This window comes from Artemia franciscana, chromosome 7 (genome assembly GCF_032884065.1).
Source record: "Artemia franciscana chromosome 7, ASM3288406v1, whole genome shotgun sequence".
NCBI classification, from domain to species: Eukaryota; Metazoa; Arthropoda; class Branchiopoda; order Anostraca; family Artemiidae; genus Artemia; species Artemia franciscana.
Genome location: NC_088869.1, coordinates 41,982,571 through 42,006,731, shown reverse-complemented (window position 1 = coordinate 42,006,731; position 24,161 = coordinate 41,982,571). Strand labels below are relative to the sequence as shown.

The window sequence follows — 24,161 nt, the reverse complement described above, 5'->3', positions numbered from 1 at the left end:
CGAAGTCGTTCAGTTTGTCTTCTAATACTAGAGGAAACTTTATTTGAATATTTACAAGTCATTTATTTAACCAAATTTTACCCACTCAAATGATCTTAAAGTTTAATTTTCCTTTATTTTGATGACATTCCTTCAGTTACTAATGCAGTTATTTTAAGTTTGGACGACAGGCTTGTTACCTGTCTCTGTAAACTAGACCTAGCAACTAAAACACTGATTCAACCCCCTTATGCCCCGTCAATGGCTCTGGAAGATCTTTATACTTTATCTTAGCATAGCAAGTAAAGAAGCTCCATCAAAAGCAAATCAGAAATAAAGAAGAAGAAATAGAAATTTGTGGAAAATATTTCCTTTTGGATTTGGAACTTTTATTAAGGATTGACAAATTATTCAAAATGTTTTCTTCCCTCAGATGACCATCTTAGTGTTGCTATTAACATAGCATTGGGGGGCCAGGCCATTTGAAAAAGGCTGAATAAAGCTTGGATCTTTCCTGGAGACTAACGTTAACATCTCAGCGGGAATAAGCACTGTCTGTCTTCCCCTCACACTCATTTTCCAATGCCTGATCATCCCTTAAAACTCTGTTATGTAATATTGAAAAGCATAGGTGTCAGTGGCTAGTGATAGGTGACTTTAATTGTGATTACTCCTCTACTCGTCCCAACTTAGTTTCAGATTCGTTACCAATTGATTACCGTATAGCACCAAAAGCTCATAATTATAATTATATTCATAATAGTGATACGGTGGCCAATATTGACCATTGTATCTGCTCCACCAATGTTCCCTGTTCTGTCGTTCATGTTGGCGAAGACGAAAATGATTTTGACCACCTTCCTCTTTCCCTTACTGTGACATTAATCCCTGATGCATTTAATAATCTTTGTATTACTACTCATATAAAATGGTCCATGAAACGAGAGTGGAGCAAAGCCAATTGCCCTTTAAACATTTCTACCCTAACAGCTCTATTATCCTCCGTCAAGATTTCTTTTAACCTACTGTGCACGAGGGTTTTTTCGCCACAAGCCAGAGTAAAACTGAGTGTTTATTAGCTTCGCTTAGTTGAGTGCATGAAACAAGCCAAGAATGTGGATGTCCACATTCGGGTGGATTCGGGAACAAGGGATGTCCCTTGTACGGGTTAAAATGAAAACTCGAAGTCTAATTTGAAAAGAAGACCCAGGTCTTAAACCCGTCAAAAATCGTACTAAACTCTGCCTTCGCATCTGGATTGCGTGTGGGCGGCCCTTACGGGGCCAACTATTTGATATAAAAAGTAAGACAAAAGCAAAGTTTGGCCGGTATGTTCGTTTCGTTCAGACGCAAAAAAGAGCTGTAAAAACTATACTTGGACAAAACTATTCAACATACGAGGATGCACTGAAACAACTCAATTTGGACTCACTTGATAGTCGTAGACATGGCTTAACACATAGATTTGGACTAAATTGTTTGAATTCCCCAACTCATTGTCGTCTACTACCCAGCCTTGAGAGCCCCCAAACTGAAAAACCAGTAACTGAATATATTAATTATATATTGATTAAATTTTCCTGTGAGTGTTTTTGAAGTTATAAATTATTTTTGTCATGACATGCTAATGCCAGCTTCGGTTATTGTAGTGAATAAATATATTTTATTCTATTCTATAATATATTGATGCTGAATTCCCTAAAATCACAGTACGATGAAAAGAATTCATTAATGCATCTAAATTTGATTCATTAGAGACCAGTGATATTATCCCAGATCCATCTTGGCTTAGGCATTAAAAATATTTTTTGTAAGATTGAGTATAGTGTTCATTATCATTTTCAGTGCTTAGTTTCTAAATTTTTGCCACCTAAAGTTTTCCAAAATCATGCTCTTCCTGTATCAACTAGAAGTATTGTTAATTGTGTGCTTAAACTTGAGTCAAAATCCAGTGATCTTGATGGGATTAGCACTCATCATTTATGTGGTGACTGTCCGGCACTAGTCACTCAGCTCCAGTTAATTTTTCAGTTCTGTTTAAGTTTGTCAATGGCGCCTCATTCCTTCCTTTGCAGGACGGTAACTTCTATTCTTAAACGTGGAAGAGACCCTTTTGATTGTGGTTCATATAGGCCCATCATCGTTGCTTGCAATATTAGTAAGATTTTTGAATATGTTCTCCTCCCATGTCTTATTGAACGGACTACGAAAGACTCAAACTAATTTGGGTTTCAACGTCGTATTGGGTGCCAACGAGCGCATCAAGGTTTTTACTTCAATTCTTTATGACGCCCAGTCTAAAGGTTATGAATTACATATTTGCATTTTAGATTTGTCTAACGCTTTCTATAGCTTCCGATAATGTGGCAATCTTAGTCAGAGTTTGGAGTGAACCCTTCTGTCATCCCTGTACTTAAATTGTGGTATAGTAATTCGTTTCTTCGTTTAAAATCTGGTACAGGGCACTACGGTAATATATCGGTTTAATATGGAATATACTAAAGGAAAGTACTAAGACTCTTCCATGGAAGTGGGCCCCTAGTATAATTAGTACACCACAGCAAAGATCCTCAACAAGTAGTATTGCATCTCCATTGACTAGCCCTAAATCTCTTCTGGCTGATTTAAATTTCACCCCTTCAGGAAGAAGTAACAAATCTAAAAATAATGACTCCAAGCCTCAAAAAAGTAACAATGCCCCCATGCCTAGTGTACTGCCCAATTCTGCAATATCTGCCAAGGATCATATTGCTCTATCCAAGCTGATACAGTACCTGATCTCAGTCACCTTTATTTCCCAAATAGATATACCAAAACATCTGAAGGCCACCATTCTGAGAGAAATAGCTGTACACTATTTTTCTAAATCTGTTGTTGAAGAAACAGATAATGAGGTTATTAGTATCCTCAATCAATGTCAGGCTCTCCATTATCTCACAGAAATACATGACTAATGATATTTCTGTCCCTTTAAAGATACTCCAGTGGAATTGCGCATCAATTAATACAATGAAACTAGTGGACTTATCTGATTACATAACACAGAACAATGTTAATATTGTGTGTCTTCAAGAAACTAATCTACATAGACTAAAAAAGATTACCCTGCCTGGTTATAAGTGCTATCGTAAAGACAGGGGTACAAAAAGGAAAGGCGGTGGAGTAGCAATTTTTATAGATAGTAATATTATCCATTTCCCTTTGCCTACAGTTTGCTACGATTTTGAAATAGATGTGATTGGAGTATCTATCAACTTAAATAATGGCAAACATATAAAAATCAAATCCTTTTATACCCACGAGGTGAAACAGATATCATTAATATTCTTGAGAAAGAAACAGTTGGAGGAAAAACTCTTATACTTGGTGATTATAATGCTCACAGTCCATTATGGGAAGTAACTACCTATGAAAATAAGGCTGGAAAAAGTATAGAACAACTTCTGATAAATGATATTAATCTCTCTTTGTTTACTCCTTATAACTTCCAGACCAGATTTGATTCTCGTAATAATAGTTTGTCCACAATTGATCTCCAGATTGGCCCCACATATCTTTATGCAATGATTAATATTACAAAGGTCCCTGAACTGCAAAAAGATCATATAGCCATTCTTACTTCATTAAGCAACACACAAGTTATGGCCACAAATCCCAAACCAAAGTATAATACCAAAAAAGCAAACTGGCCACTTTTCCAAGATATACTTGTATCTTTTGATTACTCAGAGGTACATAACCTACTAGATATAAATAAAAAAGTTGAGAAATTATCATCATGGTTAGTTACTGCTGCTGATGCTGCCATTCTAAAATATTGTAATAAGAAAAAGCTAAATCTTAAGAGGCTGCCTAAGACATGGTGGGATGATGACTGTGAATTAGCAAAACAAACTAGAAAAAAAGCCAGAAAGCATTTCCAGAAACATTCCTCACCTACCACACATCTTGAGTATAAACATGCATAGCAAAGCTCAAAAGAATATGCAGAAAGTCCAAAAAGATAGCATGGGATAGGTTTTGCTCCCAGATTGACTCCCAAACAGCCTTAACAAAAGTCCACAATTATATCAGCCAACTGAATGGATACAATAAACCTATTGATGATAGGAAATATGATATATGTGTTAATAACAGATATATTCTTAGTGACAAAGAGAAAACTGAACTGTTTGCAGAGCATTATAAAAAAGACATCATAAGACAGTCCCTAAGAAGACCTCCCTTTTGTGTTCTGCCAAAATCCTGCTCACATAAACTTTCTCTTGAAAAGCCCTTCCTGTTTGAAGAAATGAAGCAAGCCATCAGCCTTAGCAATCCAAAATCAACTCCTGGACACGATTATATCCATATAAATTGGATTACAAAAACGCCAGATTTATTTAAATATGCACTTTTGCACATTTACAATCACATATACAGGATTTAGAAAAGGGCACTGCTCACTGGACAATGTTGCTTGCCTTGAAAATGATGTATCCAACTCATTTAACCAAAGGCATTCAACCATCGCCATACTTTTTGATTGGGCTGATGCCTATGGTAATGTCATTCACCAAAAATTGCTGGAGATATTAATGAATCTTGACTTTCCTATTGGCATTGTTAACCTGATCTATGATTTTCTAAATAATAGAACATTTGTTGTCCAAATTGGTAATTGTAGGAGCCACAATCACCCTATTAAAGAAGGCTTACCCCAGGGAGCCATCCTTAGTCCTATACTGTTTAATCTATATATATCTGAGTTTCAATTAGAACATGCATCATTTGGGCTCTATGCAGATGACCTAGTAATCTGGAAATCAGGCAGAAACGTCACTGATTTAGTCAAAGATCTTCAACAAGATATCGACATATTCTCTTGCTTCTCAGAAGCATTAGGTTTGTCTATCTCCACTTCCAAAACCAAAGCAATCCTATTTACCCGACAGAGACATTCAACCATACCAAATATAGTCGTGAATAACTCTACTATAAACTATGAATCTTCAGTGAATTTATTGGGAATTGTTTTTGATTCCAAACTAAGATGGCATGATCAAATCAAATCACTCAAGAAGAATATAATCCAGAAACTGACCCTACTTAAACGACTCGCTAATTCGAAATGGGGCTCATCACCTAAAACAATGATAGATTTTTATAACGTTTATATAAGGGCAAAAATGGAATATGGTATTCAATTTTTTGCTAACAGCTCGCCACAGATTTTTAACATGTTGGAGTCATTGCAAAATTCTGCAATCCGTATTGCTATGGGATTTCATAAGCATACTCCAATAATTAAAATGAGAAACCTGTCGGGGATCACCTCTTTGGAAGAAAGAGCTTTGCTTCAGAGAAGAAGATATTTCACCAGAATACAAGCATATGGTAATCAACATTATGTATACCAGAAAGTCTTTAACACACCCTCTATGATTTCGGTATCATCTACCTGGAATCTTTTTGTAAAAGAGTTTCCAGAGTGGTCTTCTCAGTGGATGGATACTTTTCCCTTTGTGGACTCCCCACCATGGGAGATGGCCCATATTGAGTGTCACATGAGTATGCTAAAAAAGAATAAATCCTGCTATTCAGCGAAGGAAGTCGAGATAATTTTTAAAAATTATGTGAATACACATTTTCCCAATTATATGCATGTTTACACTGATGGTTCTGTTAAAGATTCTAAAGCTGGGGCAGCTGCCTGTATCCCTGATCTAAACCTGAATATTTTTGCCCCCCTTCCAATTAATTCATCAGTACTTTCGGCTGAATTATTTGCAGTTCGACTTGCATTAGATGCTTTAAGTGAGCTTGGGACCTCTTCAAGAAATGTCTTGTTCCTGTCAGATTCCCTTTCATCAATTCATCTTCTCAACAAGATAAATTATCAAGCTGATGTTTATGACCTGAAAAATATACGCCAAAAGATTGGATATCTGTTCTCGATGGGATGTGGTATTTCATTCCTTCACATTCCTAGTCATAAAGAAATCAAATACAATGAAATGGCAGATAATTTGGCAAATAAGGCTGCTGAGATCCCCCCCCGGCAAGAAATTTGAGAACAAAGAATTACAGAGATGTTGTTAGAGCTACAACAAATATTACTTACCAGCGTTTTTTGTACCCTCCTTTCAAGTCTAAGGATTTTAATATGATCTACTATAAGTTAAAAACTGGAACAATTTTACTTAACGCTGACCTTTTTAAATGGGGAATCCACCACACCCCACTATGCAGAAAATGCTGTCAGACGGTGGAAAACGCTCAACATGTGCTATTTGATTGCATCCCAGGAGATAATGATTCCAGGAGACTGAGGAATTACTGCCATCAATTAAAGATCCCCTTAACTTTTGATGCTCTCATCAATTGCTCCCTATCACATGAATTAGAAGCTATTATTTATAGGTTGATGATATCAATCCTGAAAAGACGGCATTATTACTAGCAACACGTTGCTTGTTGTCAACCGGCAGATTTTTTTCTAGGAATATTGCCAGAAGCTTCCAATAATCAGTGGAGTTTTTCCTGTATTGTCTAAGAGGTGAATGGACATCATACTGATCCACAGACCTCATAAACATAAGAAGAAGAAGACTTCGTAATCTTATAAATTATCTCGGGTTTCTTGTATTGCGTACGCGGACGACCTGCTAGTTTTAATCCGAACCAAATCTATTTTGGAATTATATGTCCAACGTATTTCTACCATGTTTCAAAATGTTGGTCTTTTTTGAATCTTGATAAATACGAATATTTAGTTTTAAATGCCAAATCATCAGTTCATAATTTATCCTGTGGATCCTCAGCAATTCGCAACGTTGCGAGTTAGGGATCAGTATTTATTTTATATTTCCTTTTTCACGACTTCAGGTTCTAAAAGATGTCAAAGAAAAGTTGAAGATTAGATATGCAAAAATTGTACCTAACCGTGGAAAATATTCACACCAAGCTATAGCTAAAATGTATTCCACATATTGTGACCATTCTATCTTATTTTTGAGAGGAATGCATTTGTTATTGAATAAGAATGATTTGCGCCAGATCGGTAATGCTTATTTTAGATATTGAAAATTTTTACTGTACCTTCCCACTTCATATCGTACTGCACGTACTATTGAGAAGTAAGGTGCTACCGAAATTATCCAATCGTTTGAGTAGCTTAGTGCTAATTTAATAAGACATGCCTTTGAGTCCCTAGGCCCAAACCATAATATTATTCGTGTGTTTTTGTCTGTGATTAAGTTTTAAGTTATCTATGTTTCTGTGTATTTGATTTTTCTTCCTTTTTTAGTGTAATTTACTCTGCTTGTTTTGAATAAAAGTGGGTTATAAATGAATTATTGTTATTAATTATTATTATTAATCTTTCAAACGTGCAAGATTTAACCTAAAAAATAAAAGATCTAGAAGTGTTTTTTTTTCTTTTTTAGCTTTTATCCACACCGAATTTGATTATCAACAAAAATATTTTATCTTGTTTTATGTTTTTCATTTTAATTTGAAAACTGACTCGGGTTTCTATGCTGATTTTGCTTTGCCCTTTTATTAGATTTGAATATACCTGAACACCAGTCACCGCCGTTAGCTTTTTTAGGTTTCCACCTCCAAGTCCAAATAGACGACTTCGTTTATGAACTGGAACTTCAAGTTTCTCTGTTACTGGCCAATTATCTTTCCTCTGAAGCCTGAAATAAACATTGGTATACACACAGCAAACGCAAAGAGCAATATCCACTTTTAAAAAGTCTACCTTACGACGTTAAAAAGGAAGTGTTGCTATAAAAGAAACAAAGAGCTATATTAGAATCTACGACTAGCAGAAATAAAGTCAAACAGTTCATGGTAGCGAACTGTAAGTAAGGAGCAGCTTGGCTCAATAGTAACTGGAAACTCTGATTTGCCTGATTTTTGAAAAAGAAAGGAAAATCTCCCCAAAATTCAGAGAGATCCCAATGAAAATCAGATCCAGCATATCAGAGATCCCTATTGAAGAGGTTTGAAGCTCCTATATGCGCAAATAAGGAGTTATGTATTTTTTGCCAGAAGAAAGATCACGGAAATGTGTTTATTTAATTTTTTCCCAAAACTTTACATGGGGAAATTTGCCAGAATTCATATTCGGGAATTTTTTTATTCGTCTTGCTTTCTCTTCAGCGACTCATTTTCACACTTGGAGATTTTCAAAGGGCATTGTCTTGGGGAAGTTTTCTGCAAGAAGGGAATTGTCTGGTGGGATTTTTCAGTGTGGGGGGATTTCAAAAGAGAGAAACATTCCATGGGGGGATTTCTAGCATGATTTGGAAAACGATCAGAAATTAAATAAAAAATTCAAATTTTTAAATTAAAAAAATCGTTGAGAGTAAGGAGGATTTTCCAGGGAGAATTATCCGTGGGAAATTTTCCAAGGGAATCTTCAGCGAAGCTGGAATTACTCAAGATACTTTCTGGAAGGAAGAATTTTACGTGGGAGGACCTCTCACGGATGGCGGAGGCCGTTTTCCCGACATATATGAAAAACAATCAGAAATTAATTTTAAAAAATAAGGTTTTTCCAACTGAAAGTAAGGAGCAAAAGAAATCACACCGTATATGAGGGGGGGCTGCACCCTCCTAAATCCTTTGCTTTTTACCCTAAAGTGTTACCTGTTGTCCCAATCCTTTAAGAACGACTCCTGAAACACAAGGGCCGTTTAATTGGATTAAGTTCTTTTTTTAAAGTGCTAAACACTTTAGCATAGAGCGAGGGGTTTAGGAGGGGGAATCCATCCTCATATACGGTATAATTTCAGTTAATTTTGCGTTTTAATGTTTTTGCTTACTTTGAGCAGGAAAAACTTTTTTTTATTTAATCACATAGTAGCTGAAGCCTTAAAACGAACAAAAAGAACTAGGAATATCAAGAGGGCATCTGAACGAAAATTGAAAGATATATCCTTTTACATAATAAAAGATATTGTGCCGCAGAAAAGTGACATTTCGTGCCATTTTCAAAACAATTTCGGCCCCAAAGAATGTCAAAAATCTCTCGAGTAAAAATTTTCAGATAGCCAATGGATGTAAAATTGAAAGATATAATATCCTTTTACATAATAAAAGATATTGTGCCGCAGAAAAGTGACATTTCGTGCCATTTTCAAAACAATTTTGGCCCCAAAGAATGTCAAAAATCTCTCGAGTAAAAATTTTCAGATAGTCAATGGATGTAAAATTATCAAAAAACTATGTATTGAGATTCCCAATTTCAGAGGCAGTAATAGCGCGGGGTAGTACATTTGTTCCTAAAAGATCACGTTGTCTACACACAAAACAAATGGTCAATATACACAATTATTTTAAACCTTCACTTCATTAAGTTGATTCATTTGAGATCTGACAGAATTATGTACAGTGGAGCATAATTATGCATCAGCTATTACGAAGAAGGGCAAGTAGATCTTTGTATCGGTGGGGGTGTACGTAGCTGAGCCCTCAAAAAGTACGTTTCCATGCTCAAATTTTCTAACCCTGAGCGAATCTTCAGAAAAAACGGAGCATATTTTGGAGGGTGGGGGATATAAAAATTAATCTCTGACCCCTCTTCATTCCCAGGAACAGTTTAGGACTAAGCCTGTAAAATGGTGCCGTAGGTTCATGGCTCCCCTCTAATGGCAAATGTAATTTCGATATAACATCAAAAAACTGCATTCACTCACTTACCGGAGCAAAAGTGGCGAGGGGGAAGGGTCATCATAAGAAATATCATAAGAAAATGTCTCAGGGGAGGGGGCAAGTCCTACTGGAAGCTTTGTTTTACTAAGATTTATATGGAAATATTCATTGGTTTCATACGACATTTTTATTGTCTTATTGTTTCCTCAGAGCGGAGGGGATGACCTCGTTTCGGTTTCCATTAGGGGCATTCCTATCCCATGGATTTGTTCAAAGAAGTCATCTTTTAATTCAAGAATATGATTCTATAATTCATTTTGAGTATTTGAGACAGATAATGAACTGTCCTCACAAAAATTGTAATTTAAATGAAATATTAGCTATAAGTATTACCCTAAATTTGCATATCTTCATTTAACAAATCAACTAGATGGGTAAAATTAGTTATTCGTTGAAATATGAAACTGAAGCATGAAACCAGTCATGCGAGGATAATTCTTTTACTATATTTTTTACATTCTGGAAATTTAGAATCAAAAATATTCCCAGCAAAAGCAAAAGAAGGTATCCTTGTGATTACAATTTTCATTTTTGATTTAACATTGAAAGTGAAAGCAAATATAGTCTTTCGAGCAAAGATTTACGGAAAGAGTGGCATCTACCAGTTTTGCATACATCATTAAACGATAAACCATGCAAAATGAACAATATTATAAAAAATACTTAAAAATTTTTCCCAAATATTGTTAATCTGCCCATCTAAATTGCTCTCCCTTTGGCACAATCCTTTAAATGAGAAGCCTTTACATGCGGTGCTTATAATGTAAACCATGGTTCGACTCTAAGAAATAGACATTCAACATGGTATAACTATGTTTTGAGATCATAGCTTATACCTCACCGACCCTTCTCTTTCCTCTTTGCAACATATTTGACCTGAACAAGGGTGCCACAAAGAAGGGTAGGTTACCATAGGTACAAACAGATATAAGCCTTTGCGGGAGGGGGGAAGGTTATTGGAGCAGGTAAAAATGGGGATTTTGCCTTTACAAGTATTTTTAAATTCACAAAAAAGAGGCTACGTATAAAATCCGTTCAAAAAAGAAACAGTTGAATTTTCGTATCTTAAGCCTTTCAAGAAACTAGAAATCAATTCAATACTTTTGACAAAGACAACAAATGAAACCTATAATTTTAGTCGTTTTGCTCTTTTAACGATTTTTCTCTTAAACCGGAATTTTCGGTCGATTTTATCAATAGTTTATCTTTCCTGACTTGTAGTAGTCCTGGGTAGGTGTAGGAGAAATGTAGTAGCAGGTACATAAGTATCAACTTAAACGGCGTATTTGAGAAGTATGCCATATAGTTAGGACACAAAATTAGGCATCAAAGCATCAACAAAAGTGGTAACGTTTTTTTTTGTTTTTTTTTATAATTCTAGGCTCTTTATTAAAATTTGGTTATCTCCAGGTTTTCTTGGGTACAATTTTCTATTTTTCAAATCAATTAAAATGACTATACGCTTTACAGTTTTTTCTGAAGGCTATCGTTTGAGGAAAATTCTACTTTGAAAAATGCCATACTTTAAAATGTTATTTTCCTGTTTTCTTTTTTTCAAAATTTTCAAACAAAGGGCTCTATTCCCTTTTTTGTATGTAAAAAAAAAAACAACAAAAAACAAACAACAAACATCTAAACCAAAAACTTACCTTGCTACGGGTATTGTTGATTTCATAATGTCTAGTATATGTTTCTTGGCATCATGTGCCCTGTAAATAGCTTCAGATACAACATCCATGGTTATTCCAGGTAGTTTTATGTCTGCTTGGAGAGCTGTTATACCCGTTCCGGTGCCAGCTATTTTGAAATCCATATCTCCTAAGTAGTCTTCTATACCCTACAAAAAAAACTAACGTTAAAAGACGCTCAAGAACAGCCGCTGAAGATATAAGCATACTTAGGCATTGTACTACAGAATAAATGGCTATGGCTGGAAAATTAGTGTGATGACATACACCCAGGCACTTGAATCAATCCAGCCATGTGATTCTTGGATTGTCTCATTATACAGTGGGCTGCAATAGGATTGTGATGAATATCCGGAATATCATAGTTTTAGGAATTATAAAAGAGCATTCGAGGAGTATTTGCTTTTAGGACTATAGTTATTCATACAGCTTAAATAAACGTTTTTTTACCTTTTTTTGGGGGCATATAGGTGAAAAACTCAGTAAGGGGTTGGAAGCCCAGAGTAAACGACAAAAGGAAAACCACAAATAACAAGGTTAAAAGCAAAAAATAATGCTGAATGAAAAGGACAAGGATTCGATCATCACCAAACCGGATGATAAGAGATTTCATGATAAAAAAAAAAGCAGAACAGTCAAACACCCGAGCGAGTGGATGGGCGGCAAAACCTAGCTTTTCGCTAGCCTAAAAGTAAGTGAAATGGACCTTTTTGGCTGGTCGATACATATTCCACCTTTACCGTCATACTCTATCAGGTCTGCTTTCTAAACTTCATAGCAATAATTTCTGTTAAGTTCTTATTACTTGGGCAAAGTTATTTTTGTCTAACTTGACTAGAAAACAAAACCACTTATCTGACTATTCTATAGCGAAAAAAATATTAAAAATTTGCATTTTCCAAGCGAAGAAGCTAGGTCAAACAAGGGTTTTCCAACGTGTTGAATTTGCTAGAAAATGTTTTATAACAAGATCTACGACAGCATCGCTGGAAATAAGAACAGGTAACAGATTCAAAAGGGAAAAATTCTCCAATGACAAATAAGAGTCATTGCATGGACATAGGACCATTTTGACGGCAGTTACTCCTTTCTATCAAATTATAATAAGTATTACATTTAAATTCCTTCCCGTGGGTTAAGACCCAAGATGATAATGTTGATGATTGTGATATGTATACTGGCTTGAGCAAATACTACGGGAAACTATTTTAGACTGGAACATCCCCCAAGGTTAGTCTGAATATCTTCCCCCTTCTATTGAAATTCTTGGCGAAAGAATACCTTGTGAAAGAATACCTTGTGAATACCTTCACATGCTTTTGATTACAATCCAATGACGAATTTTCTTATCCCTCTTCCCAAATAAACGTCAAGCCTGTATGCACCTGTGTTCTCTACTCATCCGGCCTGTCCCCATACAACTATCTTTATATTGATATGCGAAATAATAATAATACTCTGATAACAGTCTTGTATTACAATCAGAAGGCAATCAACACAAAAGGTGAGATTATATACAAAAAAATGCGAATAGTAAATTACTCTATCGTTTTACTAAATGTAATTACTTACTTGGTTACTTTACATCGGATTGATTAAATAAATCCTGGATTAAATTTATATTAACAAACATCAATATAAATAAATTTTTGGCGTCTCAATCAAATCTCAATTGATTCCATAGACACTAGAAATAGCTAGTTTGTGTAGCCAGAAAGGGGGTTGAGGAAGGTTCCCTCAAAAAATATCTTTGTAATTATATATTCAGATGACCAGGCTGAGACCTATTAAGGATCCTTATTTCTGTATGGAACCAAATATTCAAGTCAGTGGACCTTGTCCGTCATGAGTCATCCCAAAAATCTCGATCGTCTCTTGGTTCTATGACTATCTACGTAAATTGGTTCCTGGTGTCAGAGTAATCTAGCGTCTCTTAGTAAAAAGCCTAACCCTAGGTTCACACAGAGGTAGCAGGAATGAAATTTGCCCTTTGCCAATTGCCACATTTTGATTACCAATTTTAAAGATTTTAATTATTTTATCGAGCAATTTATCAAGATGAAAAATTCAACTTATGTTGGACAACTGAGCGATTTTTTACATTAAATATAGTTGAATGATATCGAAAATAAAGAATTGAAAGCGATTCGACTGAAAAGCTGATTAGGGCTATCCAGTTCAGCAAAATTATCTATGAACAAATAAGACACATGGTACGGGAAACAGAGGATCAAAACATATCATCCTGCTCTATTGTATTGTATTGTATCAGATTGACGACGCTTCTTGACTACTAAGGTCCCTGCGTCGTCCCTGCAATGCATTGCTGCAGCTTGATTCGATCTCTGGGTCCCGTATTGCCAAACTAAGGTCAAACCCACTGCGCCACCACAGGACATCTTGCTCTATTTCAACCAGACCCTTTCAGCTTTTAATATTTTGCCAGTAAATGCTGGGCGACTGAAAAATCATGTGTATACAAAACGCCAGATAAAATTACTCATTGATGCAATTCACGAATATTGTCTGTAGCAGCAGTTTTTTCCTGTGTGAATCTACAGTAAAGCTAATTATGCTTCCCATCAAAAGACTTGTTGGGCCAGTATTGAAACGGGTTAAAATTATCGCTCGAGCATCAAAACTTTTCTAATCATCAAAAGCATCAATCATCATCTAATCATCTTAACTGGACTTGACTTAGGCCTCCTGCTGGGTCCTGCACTGCAAAAAGTGAACTCTACCTGTTCCATCCGCTTCGGTCTATGGCAAGCGTTTGTGCTTGCTCGGTCTGATGTTTGCCATCGCCAGGAACAAGATAGACTGTTGGACCACCGTTTCTTCGATCGGCCGCGAGGTCGCTTCTAAGCGGCTTTTGTAGGGTCGAAGGGTCGTCTTTGTGGGTAAATGCAAGGGCACTCGACATAGGTGTCAAAACTATCGCAGGGAAGGCTCGGCTCCTTGGATCGAAAACTGAAACTGCTTTGCGAGCTATAGCAGCTACTCGTTACTCAAGAAGGCAAACCACCACAGACCTTCGATCCTTCTCAGGCTATTCAAAAGGAATGTATCAATGGCCTTTTGGGTTGCAGCTGGTAATTGTCATGTCTTGGCTCCGTAAAGCATCACAGAACCTAAGAGTGCGTAAAAAATTCGCAGTTTAGTTGAACGACCGATAATCAGATTTCGCCAAAGGTGATGACTCAAACCGCCCATGGCAGAAGTCATTTTGGATATTCTTGCTTGCAGCTCAAAGAGAAGCGAGCCATCTGCAGAAATAGTAGAGCTCCAGAAGGTGAACTTTTAGCCCACTTAGAGGCTAGGTGTTCTGTCCGGGCTAACTGGAGAACTGACCACAGGAAAAGATGGATCTATAACCATTATTTTAGAATTATTTCAGTTTATCTGCAGTCTAACTTTTGCGGCCTCTTCTCGTATGATTCGACGCACTTCCAGCAATTGATCCATGAAGTCCGCCAGGATGGCCGAACCATCAGCAAAATCAGTATCTGAGATGACACCATCTCCAAACTTGAGCCCAAAGCTGAGACGTGAAGTGGTCTTTGTTATATTGTGGTATGTGATGACAATGAATAGCTTGGGGTCCAGTGCACATTCTTGATGTAATCCTGTCGTGATTTGGAAGAACAGGCTGCGCCAGCCATGGATTGTACACAGCTCTCTGTACCATGGTGCAGAGCTTTGAAGAGTCTACAGTAATTCTCAGGGAGCCCAGTCGATACTAGAATCCACCAAAGAGCTGTTCGGTCCATCGAGTCGAACGCAACACGGAAGTAGGTGAGGGCAAAAAATCTTTATATTGGAACTCCGTGGCCTTTTCTATTATCTGTCAAATCATTAAAATCTGCTCGGTGATTCAACGGTCCGACATAAAACTACCAAATTTTACTAATATTCCGACATCGATCCAGTAGGACAAATGAGAAATGTTTTCCGGGGATTTAAAGCAGAGCCATTCCATGGCAATTCAAGCAGTCGCTTCTAGAGCCTTTCCTCTTCCATAAATTGGTAATGAAATCATTCCACCATTCTCTGAGAATTATTTCAGTTTGCCAGATTATGGAGAAAAGGGGGTGGAGAAACATGAGCATTCTAGGACCCACATATTCAGCAACTTATAGAGTTTAAGCCACAAATTCCAGCAGCTTTAATATTCTTGCCTTTTAACTGCGTTTCTGATTTCTGAGGGGCTGAAAGGCTCATCTGGAGGAACAGTTTCAAGCAGTTCGGAGGGCCAAAGGGGTTGGTATTTTTTAGGAGCGAGTAGAAGTGGTCCACCACTTAAGACAAGAGTCTTCATCAGAAAGAAGTGTCCCACCCCTCGATAGGACTGTACCAATGTGGAATTTTATTTTCTGTGAAAGCTCGGAAATGCTTGAGTAGACTATCCGTATCTGTTTTTCAGGTAGTTCAATTTCATCGGCTTCAGTCCTTGTGAATGAGTTTGTTCCACACTCCATTAAGCCTTTGATAAGTGGGATATCCCCGAAGTATTTTACCCTCCGTCTTTGCTCTCTGACCTGCAGCGTTTCAATAGTTAGTTACGAATTCTTTGGATACCAAGCACCAGTTGTGTTGCTTCGCTCGTCTGCGATTTCAAATACTTCCAGGCGCCGTCGCTGCGGTTACGTGTGCCAAGGAGCTCGAAGCGAACCGATATCTTAATACTATACTTCAGGTAAATATTTGGACTTCTCAAGTTTCCCAATATCTGCAGCGACTGGTATTCTTTCCGATTGTTGTCCTTGGAGGCGAAACTGGACTTCCGCACATATAATCTTAGGATCTGCATCTCCGAACTCGGCTGGTCTGTCAAGTTCTGCAGCTCTTCATCGATGATCTCCAGCGTTTAAAGATAATGACATAGTCGATCATCTTCTTCTTGCCACCGTCATTACATACCACGTTTACTGGTGGATAGTTTTGCGTTGAAAGTAGGTGAGTGCGATAACAAGGTCAGGGGATCCATATAATTCAAGTAGGAGAAGGTCGTATATAGTTAAGTGGATCGGGGAGTACAAGACGAATTGTGCCGCGCCAAATCATTGCGCACTTTCGCGTTGAAGTAACGAGAAGGACATTTATATTGCGGGGGGACACTGTCATGAGGCATCTGGTCAAAGCAGAGTAGAACTCTTCCTTGGCTGCATCGTCAGAATCGTTGGTCGGGGCATAGCATATGACGATGGTCATCTTACCATGCTCGTGTCCAAGTGGGTCTTCATGAGTCTGTCTGATACGATTTCGCGCAAGAATATTGCCTCTCTTCCGAGACTATTTACCACAAGGTCAAGACCATTCCTTCCCATGGTCTCTTCAGACCAGAGCAACAAGCGATTGCCTATTTGCTCTTCTCTGATACCAGTAAGACAAGTTTCTGTGAGACCAGCAATCCCCACTGTAATCTTAAGAAGCCCTTCAGAAAGTAGGTTCTTTGATGCAGGCCTAATTTAAAGCTGTAGACAAGCTTAAAAATCATAACTAAGAGTAATTAACAAAAAAGGAAATCTACCATTGGTTACTTCAGTCTTTCATCTATTGCTATGACAAAACACATGTCTTTTAGTTACTGGGCTGGCCATAAAAACTACAATCAATTTACATTCTTTCTTGTTTCTCAAAAGAAGATAGAGGGGATGAGGGTAAAGGGAAAGAGCTTTAACTAGCCTACGATTTTTAATTAACAAGTATTTCGGCCAAACTGTGTCTTGCAGCATCAATAGAAGACAAAAAATTGACACAACTCGACTGCCTGATAAAACAACTTAAATCTCTTCACATTATTAACCATAAGAATTGATACCTTTCTTCCTCCCTATACGTCAAGGGGATTTATACGGGGTAAACACGGATAGATTAAATTAAAGAGCAAATCACTGTTTCTATAGGCAGCTAAAAACTACTACATGACCCATACAAATATCCCTCCTGTCATTCACTACAACTAATGTTATATATTACAACCAAATAGATCTGAGGCTCTTGTGATAGAACTCAGTTATAGTCCCAGAATTACCCTGACAAAAAAGAGAAAAACATACCAGAAGATCTGTTAAAATTTTATATTCAGGAAAGCTTTTATTCTTTTCTTCGTCTAATTTTGTCACCAATCCGATAGCAACTCCGGCCGCTGGACTACTTATTTGCACTCCTGCATCCATGAGGGCCATAGACCCTCCGCAAACAGTTGCCATTGAAGATGAGCCTAAATAAAAAAAAATAAAAATGAGAAATATTAAGGATTTGTGAGATCTTGCAAAAATGGATTTTAGGGAAATAAAAATATGCATAAAGCAGTATTTAAAAGGTAACATAATCATTAAGGACTATCTTGCCCAAAGCAGAGGCGTGCCTTACATTTTCCAAGAAAGCAACAATAGCATTTTTAAGCTCTTCAAGGGGACAGGTTCAGGTTGTATGAATCAAAGGAAGAAAAACCCTAATAATTACAGTTCGGCTAGATTTTGGCATATAGTATAGAAAAATATATTTATTAGTGTCAAAGGTATAAGAACTGAAACATTTTGCGTTACAGTCGGTCTACCTCATCTCCTTACAAGGAAATACGCCTGCACAAAGGCGGGCAGTAAATAAGAGCAAAGAAGACCTAGATTAGAAAATTACAATTCTTCTAACATATTTATTCGTAATGTCTGAAATGTCTGTGGCCTAAAGGGGAGGGGGTATGAACACCAAATGGGTTACTTCTTGGGCCTCATCACTCTACTCATATTTAAAAAATACAGAACTAACAAAACATTATCATAAACCTAGGAGTAAACAGTTCCCCAGTACCCCGTTCGTTTATTGGTATGTTAAAAAAAAGTACGTTAAAAACAGTCAGAGACAATCCTTTGGTGCAGCAACGCACTAGGAGACACTGGGTGGTGCAGAAAGAGAAGCAAATAAATTCCATTTCTTCTTTTAATTGAGAAAAAAAAACGAGTTGTTTCAATTGAAAGTAAGGGGCAAGATTAAAGCTTAAACCGAACAATTTTGGAAAAAACAAAAACAAAAAAACGAACAACCTCAAATAAGCACACATCCGTGTACAAAATTCGACATTTTTGCAGATAGAACCTTGAAACCTCTACAGTAGGGTTTTATGATACGCTGAATTTAATGGTATTTTAATTAAGATTCTATGACTTTTAGGGGTGTTTCCCCCTTTTTCAAAAATCAGGCAAATTTCCTCAGGCTCGTAGCCTTTAATAGGTAAAACTAAACTTAATGAAACTTATATATTTGAAATCAGCACAATAAGCCAATTCTTTTGGTATATTTATTGGTATCAAAATTCAGCTTCTTAGATTTTCGGTTAGCATTGAGCCGGATTGCTCCGAACTTACGTTCGAAACTGAATTCAGTCTCGGCCAGCAGAGCCAAATAGTAAAATCAGATTCTTTTGAAGAGTTTTCAAAATAGCTTCAAGTCAAGCAGTTCGTGGTAACAAACTGTAAGTAAGGAGCGACCCGGCTCAATAGTAACCAAAACTGTAAAAAACAGAATTTAGTCTTACCAATCAAAGGCTATGAGCCTGAGAAAATTTGTCAGATTTTCGAAAAAAGGGGAAACGGGAAAACACCCCCTAAAAGTCATAGGACCTTAATAAAAATCACACTATCAGATTCAGTCTATCAGAAAACCCTACAGTAGAGGTTTCAAATTCTACCAGCAAAAATGCAGAATCTTGTGTTTTTTTGCCAGAAGAAAGATCACGGATGCATGTTTTATTTGTTTATTTATTTTTTCTTGGGGTGGTCGTAACGACCCAGTGGTCCTAGAATTTCGTGAAAGTGGTCATTCGAACGGAAATTAGAAGTCTTAGTGCCGTTATTAAGTGACTAAAAAGATTGGACGGCAACTAGGCTCCCCGACCCTTTTCCCCAAAATCGTCTGATCAAAATTTTGAGGTATTCGTTCGTTCATCATTATTGGAAGACCCAGTAACTATGCCTTTGGATGCATCATGACCCCTCCCACCACAGCCTCAGGGGAAAGATCTTTAATTTTTATAAGATTTCGCGATTGTTTAACATAGTATTTGTTATTGAGAAGTATATATGCATTTTCGTATGGGGTGGGGGAATTTCTGCTTGGCTTTTTCCACAAGAGGAGTTTTCCAGGGGGAGAGAAGTTTCCAGGGGGTGAACTGGTCAGGGGAAATACAACACTGAGGGAATTTACCAGAATTTCTAAACAAAATTCTTTTTTATCTCTTGCTTTCTCTTTTCCATCTTAATTTCACACCTGGAGTTGTTAAGCGTAATTGTCAGGATATATTTTTACCGAGATTGAATTATCTAGAGAATATTTCTGTGAGAAGGGGGATTTCTCCACGGAGGTGGAGCGAAATTTCCTGTCATTATTTAAAAAACGGTCAAAAAATAATAAAAAAAACAAGCTTTTTCAACTGAAAGCCAGGAGCAAATTAAAACTTAACAAGAGCTAAGAGCTCACATGGCACTTGTGATGTCCCTGACACACCTACCAATTTTCATCGTCCTAGCATGTCCAGAAGCACCCAACTCACCAAGGGATTAGACACACCCCCTAACTCCCCCAAAGAGAGCGGATCCAGTCCGGTTACGTCAATCACGTATCTACGACATTTGCTTATTCTACCCACCAAGTTTCATCCCGATCTCTTCACTCTAAGCGTTTTCCAAGTTTTCCGGTTTCCCCCCAATGTCACCAGATCTGGTCGGGATTTAAAATAAGATCTCTGAGACATGAGTTCCTTTTCCGATCACCCATTCGTAAGTTAAAATACTTCATTTTTTTTGAATTTTTCCTCTCCGTCCAGCCCCCAGATGGTCGAATTGGGGAAACGACTATTTCCCCCAACACCCCCAAAGAGAGCGGATCCATTTCAATTATTTCAATCACGTATCTAGAACTTGTGCTTATTCTTCCCAATCTCTCTACTCTAAGCATTTTCCAAGATTCCGGTTTCTAAGATTTCTGCTTCCCCCCTCCAACTCCCTATGTCCCCGGATCCGATTCGAATTAGACATACGATCTTTTAATACATCAAGTTTCATTTAGATCTGATCACCCATTCATAAGATAAAGATAGCTCAATTTTCACGTTTTCCAAAATTTCTGGTTTCCCCCTCCAACTTCCCCCAATGTCACCGGATCTGGTCGGGATTTCAAATAAGAGCTCTGAAAAAGCTCTTCAAATAAGAGATCCTTCTAAAAATAAAATTTCATTAAGATGTGATCATCCGTTCGTAAGTTACAAATACCTCATTTTTTTCGATTTTTTCCGATTTTTTTTTTTATTTTTCCGATTTAACCGTCCCCCACTCCACCCAGATGGTCGAATCAGGGAACTACTATTCCTAATTTATCTAGTCTGGTCCCTGATACGCCTTCCAAATTTCATCGTCCTAGCTTATATGGAAAGGCCTAAACTAGCAAAACCGGGACAGACAAACCGACAGAATTTGCGATCAATCAACCAATCAATCACTATTTATTAATTCAAATTAAAAATATACAAAAAATGTATTGCGATGGTTATAGCGATGGTTATTGCGATTATCACTTGGTAAATATCGAGTGCCATAAAAAGAACAGAAATTTTTACGTGTACGAAGGGGATTGCCCCCTCCTCAACACCTCGCTCTTTACGCTAAAGCTTGAATTCTGTCCCAGTCTTTAAGAACGACTTCTGAAACACAAGGGTCACAGGCGAAACAACAAAAACAAATCGGTAAATTTATGCTTATAGTAATTTTTTGCCAAGTTCAGCGACTTTCAGACAATATTTCTCCGGATTTTTCTTAGAGGACAGTAACAGCTATCGTCAGTTCTATAACTCGAATAACGCTTAGGAATTAACGGGTCAGTCAGGTCTATAGCTCGAATCACCCCTGGAAAACACGGGTCAATGAACACGATTAATTGATGGTTTCGTAAAAATTTTATCATCGCGCCACAAGGACAACTTTTCCAGAAAACGGCATGAAAATGACATACTGTGATTATTCATTTTAATTTCTGTTCATTTTAGGTTTTATTTACCAAATCAAAAAGATTTTGTTCGTTTATGTTTGAATATTATATGACTTTATTACGACATGTTTGAGCCCTATTATGGCTCTTTTTTTAAAGGGAAACTTTCTTTTTTTAGTAAATCTTTTTTTAAATCAATTACAATTAAATGGCCTGAAAGATTTACTTTAACCTACTACATAACATATCATTTGAAGCAGACTTACCGTTTGATTCCAAAACTTCACTAGTAAGGCGAATAGTGAAAGGAAAATTAGAAGGTATTACTGGCCTTAGACCCTTCTCCGCCAGAGCTCCATGTCCAATCTCGCGTCTTCCATAAGCACCAGCTCGGCCTGTCTCATTCGTGGCATATGGTGGGAATTCATAATGTAGAAAGAAATTTTTCTCTTTTAGGCCTCTAAAAATTAGATAAAAATTAATCGACACTCCTGTTAAATATCAAAATACTGAAAAAAAATACCGGAAATACCGATTTTTACTTAACACAAGTTTTCTTTCGCATAATACATCCGTTACGTAAATATATATATATATATATATATATATATATATATATATATATATATATATATATATATATATATATATATATATATATATATGTGTGTGTGTGTGTGTTTATTTCGAAAAAAATTTATGTGAGCGATGTCATTTCCCAGAGCGGTTGTATCGAGCATATGGTGACGCCATGACGCCAAGAAGAGGCTCATATTGTCTGCGGTTAGAAGACAAGTAACAATGAGAATCCATATTTAAAAGCCTTCGGCGAAGTTGTGCTGGGGCCTGAGATATTTGCCATCGGGCTCCCGATAATATATATATATATATATATATATATATATATATATATATATATATATATATATATATATATATATATATATATATATATATATATATATATATATATATATATATATATATATATATATATATATATATATATATATATATATATATATATATATATATATATTAGTTTAAAGTGCTAAAAAATCAAATCGACTTATTGCAAATGCCATTTACGCTGCCTGTGCAACATAAATCTAGTTAACGTCTCCTTGGCCACAGGTATTCTCCTACCATGTTTGAACGATGAGGACACTTTAGCGCGGAAGATAGTTGGGGCTTAGAGGGGGGCAGACTTTTCTTGAATCCATCTGCTCGGTTCACTTGGCCCAAAATTTATGTCCCCCATAAATTTCAAGCAAACCTGAGCACTTTGGTGTAAAAGGATTGGAAGAAGACTACACTTCTGAAAATCATTATTCTCATCTTCCATTTGCCAAGGATATTTGACCTAGGGCCCACATTGTGTCCCTAATCATATATATATATATATATATATATATATATATATATATATATATATATATATATATATATATATATATATATATATATATATATATATATATACATATATATATATATATATATATATATATATATATATATATATATATATATATATATATATATATATATAGAAAATTTGTGCACGATTTCACTGAAAAGAAGTGTGACATCCGTACTACTCTCCTAAAAAGTTGGTGATGGGAGGGATTGGAGGAACGTGTGGGAGTCCACGACTTCACTAGGCTTTCAAGTACCCTTATTGAAAATTTTTACAGGATCATGGTTAAAAAAAGTGCTGCATTTAGTTGAAAAAGTCCAACTAAAACGCAGATGTATGTGGAGGGGTGGAGGAGCACAATATTAGAGCCGCATAGTACCTCATTGGTCTTTCAATCATGTAAGTTGAAACTCCTTGCATAAGTCCGGTTTAAATAAGGTGCACCATGTCTACTATGTGTTAGAAAGTCGGCTTTGAGGGATGGGGGAGGATAGGATCGTATTCCAGGATCTCTAACCCACTTCCACTTTCCAATCATACCAATTGGGAAATCTTACTTAATTCGGGTTCAAACAAGGTGCAAATTATATACCTTTATGCTGAGAAGCTGAAGTGAGAGGGAAAGGGGATTCGGGGAAACGTACAGCCGTAAATCCCAGGGCCAACGGAGTCAAATTGAAAAAAAAAACGAAGTACGGTCTTCCCAAATATGGGTTCAAGAAGGGCCAAAAACTTATTTTTGATGAACTAAAACTCGAATCCCTGGGCAGGAGAACCTAATAAAAAATAAAAAAGATAAACGATTCTCCCAAAAAAAAGCTAAAAAGTACGGCACCCCAAAAGCGGAGCCCAAACAGAGCCAAAAACTATTTCTCTGGTCAGATCAAAACTTACTTCCTCAAGGCTTTGGACCAAGAGGACTCAAATGAAGAAAAATATTGGGTCCCCCAAAAAAGGACCAACTTTTTTTTCTGAACGGCTTGAAACTTGCATACATAAGCTCTGGGGCTAATTGGACCCTAAAAATGGTCCATTTTTATCGATTGGCTTGAAACGTATATCTGAAGTTTTGTGCGCCAAGGGGACCTTAACTCACAACAAAAAGATGGGTATCTCTCTTTCAGAATAGAGTGAAAGTTAAACCTGTAAACCCTTGGACAAAGTAGACTATATGGCTTGATCGGTACTGGGCTAAGGGGACCTTATGCTTTTGTTGGATGGCAGGGGAAAGTTAGGTAGAGGGCCCAGATGTTGACCGAAAAACTTGTTGTCCTAGATCAGTTAAAAACCTCAAATCTCAAAAAGAGTTCAGTTGGCAATAAGTCCTGAGACAAGGGAGCCTAATTTAAAAAATGTTTTGGGCTAACTGGGGCATTAAAAGAGCCAAA

At 36.8% G+C, this 24,161-nt stretch overlaps 1 protein-coding gene across 2 annotated transcripts in view; it reads right to left on the bottom strand.

The window, feature by feature from the left end:
- Nucleotides 1-24,161, bottom strand: part of LOC136029319 (polyribonucleotide nucleotidyltransferase 1, mitochondrial-like) — a 67,801-nt gene that overhangs the window by 20,195 nt on the left and 23,445 nt on the right. For both annotated transcript variants that reach the window (XM_065707587.1, XM_065707588.1), the window contains exons 5-8: nt 21,620-21,813; nt 17,432-17,595; nt 11,334-11,521; nt 7,538-7,661 (exon numbers count right to left, since the gene is read on the bottom strand). In XM_065707587.1, the coding sequence (XP_065563659.1) occupies nt 7,538-7,661; nt 11,334-11,521; nt 17,432-17,595; nt 21,620-21,813 (670 nt within the window). The remainder of the gene's footprint in view (nt 1-7,537; nt 7,662-11,333; nt 11,522-17,431; nt 17,596-21,619; nt 21,814-24,161) is intronic.